The 7894-nt window shown below is 44.6% G+C and overlaps 1 protein-coding gene across 2 annotated transcripts in view; it reads right to left on the bottom strand.

Annotated features, from left to right (window-relative positions):
• Positions 1–329: 329 nt before the first annotated feature.
• Positions 330–7894, bottom strand: part of PIP5K1A (phosphatidylinositol-4-phosphate 5-kinase type 1 alpha) — a 53734-nt gene continuing 46169 nt past the window's right edge. Inside the window, exons 9-15 of one of the 2 annotated variants that reach the window (XM_007460259.1) lie at positions 6542–6625; positions 5685–5733; positions 5396–5480; positions 4189–4335; positions 3864–3993; positions 975–1023; positions 330–725 (exon numbers count right to left, since the gene is read on the bottom strand). In XM_007460259.1, coding sequence (XP_007460321.1) covers positions 723–725; positions 975–1023; positions 3864–3993; positions 4189–4335; positions 5396–5480; positions 5685–5733; positions 6542–6625 — 547 coding nt within the window. In that variant the 3' untranslated portion in view covers positions 330–722. The remainder of the gene's footprint in view (positions 726–974; positions 1024–3863; positions 3994–4188; positions 4336–5395; positions 5481–5684; positions 5734–6541; positions 6626–7894) is intronic. The other variant, XM_007460260.1, reaches the window with a different exon arrangement.

The following is a 7894-nucleotide window of genomic DNA, read 5'->3' as shown; positions in this document are numbered from 1 at the left end:
TTACCCCCAAAAAAACCTTTACAAAGATTACAGGGGGGAACAGGCTTCCCTGGTGGCGCAGTGGTTGGGAGTCCGCCTGCTGATGCGGGGGACGCAGGTTTGTGCCCCGCTCCAGGAGGATCCCGCATGCCGCGGAGCAGCTGGGCCCGTAAGCCATGGCCGCTGAGCCTGCGCGTTCGGAGCCTGTACTCTGCAACAGGAGAGGCCACAACAGTGAGAGGTCTGTGTACTGCAAAAAAAAAAAAAAAAAAAAAAAAAAAAAACAGTACAGAGGTCTTCTTCCACAGAAAAAGAGCTAAGGTTGGGATAATGTACCAGCCAGTCTGTCCTGAGGAAATTAAGAGTCCAGCTCCTGGTGAAAGGTAGATGAGGGGGAAGAAAACCACCAAGTCCAGCAACCCCACTTCCAACAGGAGGAATGGGGGTTTGAAAACAATTCAGTTGTGGAAGCAAGGCTGGCTAGTAGAAAACCTGTGCCACCAAGCTCAGGAGTAGAGAGGATGCTGCTGTCCTCAACTGTCCGAGGCACTAATGCCCATTCATGAGGAAGGGGAAGTAGAAGAGGTTCTTCTTCAGGGAGGAGACGGAGAGCTCCCTTAGCCTCCATTACACTTTTTTTGATGACCAAGAAAAAGAAAACTCAGCATTGCTGGGTCAAGGGCTGACATCTTGGGATCACAGAGATGGTAGAATCTTGCTCCAGGTCTTCCGAGGATTTTTGTTCACTGAAAAGGGAAAGGGTTTAAAGTTAAGGATGTGCAGTATGAGATGAGGCAGGAAAGGAATTCAAGTTTCCTGCTAGTTCAGTCTCAGCTTCCAAGTACAAGGTATCAGAAAAAAAAATTTTTTTAAGTAAGATTTAGGGGGGCACCCAGTCCCCCTAACCCTGCCAATTACGTTGCTGCTCCACTCCATCAGTGATGCTCTTTATACCCTTCCAAAGCATCCACCTCCCCCACATCCCAGACACTTACATGGATGAACTCTGACTCTGGAACTTCATGCTTTTCCAAGAGGGTTGAGCTAACAGGAGGGGAGAAAAAATGGAGGCAGAAAGAAGAATTAGTAAATAAATGAGAAAAGGGACTCTCTGGTCAAATCTCACACTGCTTCTCTATTTCACTGGGAATCAATTTAGGATTCAAAAAGAAGGGGCTAAGAAGCTACAAGATTTGGAAGCACATTGTTTTAATTAACTATTTACTTTTTTGTCTTGACTTCTATAAAATATTTCCTAACACCCTCCTCTACCTTCTTCAATCCCCAGGTGTGGTAGACACCCAATGAACACTGCCGTCTGATAGTCATGCCATTGTGTAATTTTCTCCTCTTGAGTGTGGGCTGAACTTAGTGACTTTCTTCTAGTGAACAGAATGCACCACAGAAGATGTAAAGTCAATTCTGAGATTAGGCTACAAAAAGACTATAGCTTCCTCTTGGGTACCTGCTCTCTCACTTGTTTGCTCTGAGGAAGCTAGCTGCCATGCAGTGAGCTGCCTTATGGAAAGGACCATGTGACAAGGAACTGAGGGAACTGGCCAAGAGCCAACAAAGAACTGAGCCCTTAGCCCAATAGCCTACAAGAAACTGAATCCTGCCAACAACCACACAGATAAGCTTGGAAGCTGATCCTCCCCTGGGCGAGCCTTCAGATGAGACCACACTGCTGGCTACTAGCTTCACTGTAACCTCCTGAGAGACTTTAAGCCAAAGGCACCCAGCTAAGCTACACCCAGATTCTTAAGCTACATTAAATCTGAGATAATAATGTTTGTTGTTTTTAGCTGCTAAAATTTGGGGTAATTTGTTACACAATAGATAATATATATTTTTGTACCTGGAAGTGAAGTACTGCTGTAATAAAAATCTAAAATGTGGAAGTGGCTCTGGAAGAGGGAACTGGGTTTGAGGACAGTTTTAGTGAAAGTTTAAAAGTGCCCTGAATATACTGTAGAATTCTGGACTTTAAGGGGATTGCCAGTAAGGGCTTAAAGTGAAAAAAAATCTTATTAAAAATTGAAGGAAAGGGGATCTTTGCAGTGTAGTGGAACAAAGTTTAGCAACAATGTCATCTACAGCTGTGTGAAAAGTAGAATACGTGCCTCATGAACTGGGTGATCTGGCTAAGGAGATTTATAAACCAAGTGCTGAAGGTGCCACCTGGTTTCTTCTTAACGCTTATAGTTAAAATATGAGAGAAGAAAAGTAAGTTCAGGGGAGGACTATTAAACAAAAGGAAGCCAAGACTTGATGGTTTTGAAAATTCTGAGCCTCTCCAGATAGCAAATAATGCTAAAATTAAGAAATGGATAAAATCTAAGGCACTGCCAGGAAAATGTGGTCTACAGATGAAGGGTATGACTGTAAAACATCTGTTAAGAACTCAAAGTACTATTCAGTCATACAAAAGGTGATTCAAAAGATTAAGGGTATGTCTCTCAGATCCTCTCAACAGGATCTCTAAGAAGCATAGAGCTTATCAAGAAGGTATTTGTGGCTTCTGTCTAATAGCGTGAATCCGAATGAGATTCATAGGAGGCCCACAAAATCTTTGAGGGTATTATAGCAGCAGAAACACTGTCCTGCTTGGACTGAAAGGGACAGAAATAGTACACAATGAAAAGAGACCACTGGATCCCCAAAATTCTGGCAAGAAGCAGGCTGAGAAAATTACTCAGCTTCAAACACATTGTAGTTTTCATGAAAAAGGAAGACTCAGAAGGCAAAACCAAGAGTCCAAAAGGTAGAGCCAAGAGCCACGAATTATTCTCATGCTTTGAGACCTGATAAAAGAAACTCCAACATTTGCTGGGGTTTAGACTAGCTATGGATCAGACTCCTCTGTGCCTCCCGTTCTCCCTTTTTTATACAGGAGTGTGTGAAGAGATTATCTATTGTTTGTCTCATCATTGTATGCTGGGTGTGTGGGGAGAAGATAGCCTGTCTCTTTAGTTTCAGTCCACAGTGATCGCTGCTTCCTGATACACTCTTAGGTAATTCATTCCTCAAGTGTGGGCTAGATTAAGTGACTAGAATGCAGAATAGGAGATTTGGTTATGAAAGACTGTGGCTTCTGCTTAGGTGCATGCACTGTCACTTGCTCATGCTAAGGGAAGCGAGCTGCCATGTTCTTAGTTATCCCATGGAGGGGCTCATGTGGCAAAGAACTGAGGGAGGCCTGCAGAAAACAGCCAGCAAGAAACTAAGACCCTCAGTCCAGCAACTCACCAGAAACTGAATCCTGTCAAAAACCACATAAATGAGCTTAGAAGTGAAGCCTCTCGGTTGAGCCTTCAGATGAGCCTAGCCCTGGACAAAGAGCTTCGCTATCATGAAAGACCTTGAGCTAGAGGACCCAGTTAAGCTGCACCCAGATTTCTAACTCACAAAAACTATGATATATGCTTGTTATTTTAAGTCACTAAGTTCTGGGGTAATATATTATGATGTAATAAGATGATTAACACACCAAAAACAAAATTAAATCACAATCTTTACACTGGATCCTTTTGAAAGGTTAACTGTTCACTGTCTTCAGTGCCTGGGAATCTTTCCAGCCTTAAATCCTAAGCTAAGAATTCTCACTTAACTCACCGGGAGATGAAGCATTAGTTGGGGTATTTTGATTGAATACCAGAAAAGTCTGTACATAAAGACTTCCCACCACCCCCTAAAAATGCAGAGATGTTGATACACTTTTCCAAATCACTAAAGATGAGCTCTTAGGAAGATGAACATGCAAAAATCTAGTGAAGAGCAAAAGACAAACAATAGTCTCTGGAAAAAACAGAATTATGGAGGTTCTCAAGGACCTGAAGAGAGAGATGAGAAGATTACATGGAGAAAGGGGCCAAGGAACCAACCTTGTAGTTAGCATTTGCAAAGTCTCTCCAACTACAGGTGAGAAATAGGGGTCAGGAATAGTCGAGACCTCACTGATTTTCTCTAAAGGTGGAGTCTGAGGTAAAACATCAGGACGACCGAAGTGGACGCCTGGAAAAAAGAAAGGGGAAGAAAATCAATAAATAAAAAAGAAGAGAAAAGGGGGTGGGGAAAATATAGGAAAAAATATGTAGCAACTTGGATTTTCATGGACAGGAATGGGGAGTAGAGGTCCTAAGCAGACAAGGACTCAGAAGGAAGGGAGGGAGTGCCCCATCACACGGGGACCCCAACCCTGGCGCTGACCTGGCTCCACTTCCGCCTTTGTTGTCACTTGTGCCTTGTGTTCCCCAGAGACCGATGGCTGGTAAGTTACGCAGGAGTTGCCGCTGGGGCCTGCTCGCCGAGAGAAAGATGAGCCAGACCGAAACTTTTTGGAAGGAGAGGGCTTCACTTCAAAAGGGAAAGAGAGAGCCTACTTAGCACCCACCTCAGAAACCGTCACCAAGACATAGATACAACTTGCTAGCATCCCCAACACAAACCCAAAGTTGTTCCTCTGCAAAGCAGGAAAAGGGGTTAATGTCAACAAAGATGGGCTCTATGAACTACTCTTCAGAGGAGGGGGCATCTCAGTCCACTTCACTTTGGAAAAGAAGCAGAGAACCTAGAGGAAAGGAGACACATATCTCTCCCCTCCTACAAGCAACCTCAATGGCTTTGCTTCCGCCTGATGACATGTCTCTTATTCTGTAATTCCTTTGTTCTTTAATAGTATCCTTCAGTTAAACCAGACAAAGATGAACCTTTCACTCTATATCCCTGTAGCACTTACACACACAGCACGATGGTGATACTTTACACTTGTTTATATATCACTTTGAAAAGACTTTGAAAGGATTTTTCCATTTTTCTTAAGACTGTTTGGCATGCCTAAGTCCGCTCTGCCTCACCGAGGGACAACTGATGCCTATGATGAGGAGACAGAGATGGGAAGGAGGAGCTGGAATCTGCCAGTGGCAGCAGTGTGAAAGGTTTGGAAAGAAGAACATTGGCACTTCCCAACCAAGAAAGTTGAGGTAAGAGACTAAGAACACCTGCTAAGCAGAAATGAGTAAGTGCTTCTCCAACCTTATGATCCTAATCTAAGAACTTCCTGGCCTTGGGGATATGGTAATATTCTTGCCTATCTCTGTCCATAAAAGTCCAGCTTCACCTATCTCAGCCTGTGGCATGGGTCCTACACCCACAACTAAACATTTTTACAACCCCACCAATTTCTCAGAAATGCCCCTCCCCTCAATGACACATGTAGGGATTGCCAGCGGGAAAGCAGCAACTTGGAAACAACTGAGACAGACAAAGTGACTGACATAAGGATGGGCAGCAGCTCTCACGGGATGTGGGAAGAGTAGAAGCCTCTGGCTTTGGCAGTTCCCTGACAGAGGTGTCCTGCCCCCCATCTCTTGAAGTAAGGGAGCCATTGGAGGGTCATCTGGCAGAAGCCACTTACAGAGGATCTTCTTGAACACTGTAGTGCACATGAAGCGCTGGAACCGTTCGGCGTAGAAGCTTGGGCGATGCACTGATACGGTGTCCTGCAGAGCAAAAGAGATGGCTGCAGAGTTAGAGAGGAGGAGGCCCAGCAAAAGGATCTCTGGTCCAAGGGCCATTTTTCCCTAGGATGAGAGCCTAGCAGAAGGGTAGAACCCACAAATGAAATAAGGTAAGAGGAAACTGAGGGGGCAAATCAGAAGTGAGAGAGGCAGAAAGAGGAGAGCCTCTAGCTGACTGCTACTCACCCCATCATGTACCAGAGCTTTCCAAGAGTGCTCCAACTTCTTAACAAACCTGCCAAGAAAAATGTATATCATGCATTCAACATTAAATGAATGACCTTATAGTTTTCTACTTTACAGAGTTAAAAGAGCAATCACAGTAGCAAAGAGAGAGACCGGGAAAGCACCCCCACTATTATGCTGGCTTTCCAAAGAACAGACAGGGTAGTGCTTATTCCACATGGAGATCGAAGCTGTTTCTAAATAAGTCGATTATTACCCCCCTCAGAAAGGGGTAGTTAATATGTCCCGGCAAGTCAGGGACAAGAATATTTACTGTAAAAGGGGAGCTGGAGGGACAGATGGGCAAATCTGGAAGGGAGTCAAGTACTGTCCAGTTCTCATTAGTACCTGAAACCTTACAGGAGCAAAACTGGGGTCTAACATTTCCAGCTCTTCCTTCACTACCACACCACTGCCTGAATTCCACAGGCTAATGCTTTTCACAGAACACAGTGATCCTCTTGTTTTTCTTCCATGGAAAGTAGGGATGTGTTTCCAGCTGTATCCTAATGTGGAGTATGACTCATCTCACAGGTCTTCCACAAAAAGCCAGAGAGATGGCATTTCTACCCTGGTGCTTCTAAGGACTGACTCAGCTTTCCACAGAGGTGTATGCTATGTTTGGGGAGATTGTGGGATAAGGAAGCCAACAGACAGGCATAATCAGGAAATAAAAAACCATCTGAAACCCAATGAAGCAAGCAGCCAGACTGCAACTTACTCTTCTTGCTTCAGGAAGAATTTGGTGACATCCATCTAAAAGAGCGATGTGAGTAAATCCACATCCACTCGACCCCTAGGATCTATATGCTCCTCACCTGTAAGACTGAAGAATGTCAATGATCCCAATATAAAGCAGCAGCCTTTCCCCTTTACTATTCCGGGCCGGGATGCCACCCATACTGGGGAAGACAAGAAGGAAAGAGTAAGAAAATCTTTTGTCTAGCAGGCAGAGGCTTCTGCTAACGTCAAATCAGATCAGGACATGTAACTGAGACCTAAGCATAGTTAGAAGTCCCATCTTCCATAAACTGGGGAAGAGTGAGAGACTTCGCCCAGCCCCACCCACTTTGGCTTATGTATTGTAACCTCTTTCTCTCCAAATCTCACCTGCCTGCCTCTCCCACCCCAAATCCACGGAAGAGAATCTAAAAATCACCCCTACTCAGCAATTTTAGGAATACTCTCCCAATTAACTCTAAAATTTCTTAGTACTCTACTGTTTTTTTTTTTGTTTTTTTTGTTTTGGCTGCGCTGCAAGGCTTGTGGGATCTTAGTTCCCCGATCAGGGATCGAACTGGGGCTCTCAGCAGTGAAAGCACAGAGTCCTAACCACTGGACCACCCGGGAATTCCTCCCCAGTACTTTCATATTTTAATTCATGTCCACTGAGACACTCTTCTGGAGAGTCATGGTAAAGAATACTTTAAAATGAAACCACTTAAAAGACATTTGATACTTTAGTAACTACACTTCCTTGATCCATGACGATAACAAAGACGTCTTCCATAAAGAAGACTATAATAAATTGTTTTTGATGAAGTTCTAATATAATTTGCAGACATGCATCTAAGACTCTGAGTGAACATTTTTTAAAAAGTCTTGGACTTCCCTGGTGGCGCAGTAGTTAAGAAACTGCCTGCCAATGCAGGGAACACAGGTTCGATCCCTGGTCTGGGAAGATCCCACATTCTGCGGAGCAACTAAGCCCATGTGCCACAACTACTGAGCTTACACTCTAGAGCCCATGAGCCACAACTACTGAGCCCACGTGCCACAACTACTACTGAGGCCCATGCGTTCTAGGGGCCCGCATGCCGCAACTACTGAACCTGCGTGCTGCAACTACCGAAGCCCACACACCTAGAGCTGGTGCTCCGCAACAAGAGAAGCCACCGCAATGAGAAGCCTGTGCACCGCAACGAAGAGTAGCCCCCATTCGCCACAAGTAGAGAAAGCCCGCACGCAGCAACGAAGACCAAACGCAGCCAAAAATTAAAAAAAAAAAAAAAAAAAAACTAAAGAATTCCCCTGGCACAGTGGTTAAGAATCTGCCTTCCAATGCAGAGGATGTGGGTTCGATCCCTGGTCAGGGAACTAGATCCTACATGCATGCCTCAACTAAGAGTTTGCATGCCAAAACTAAGGAGCCCACCAGCCGCAACTAAGGA

This window comes from Lipotes vexillifer, unplaced genomic scaffold, assembly GCF_000442215.2.
Source record: "Lipotes vexillifer unplaced genomic scaffold, Lipotes_vexillifer_v1.1 scaffold209, whole genome shotgun sequence".
In the NCBI taxonomy this organism is placed as follows: Eukaryota; Metazoa; Chordata; class Mammalia; order Artiodactyla; family Lipotidae; genus Lipotes; species Lipotes vexillifer.
This window is presented reverse-complemented; position numbering and strand designations above follow the sequence as displayed.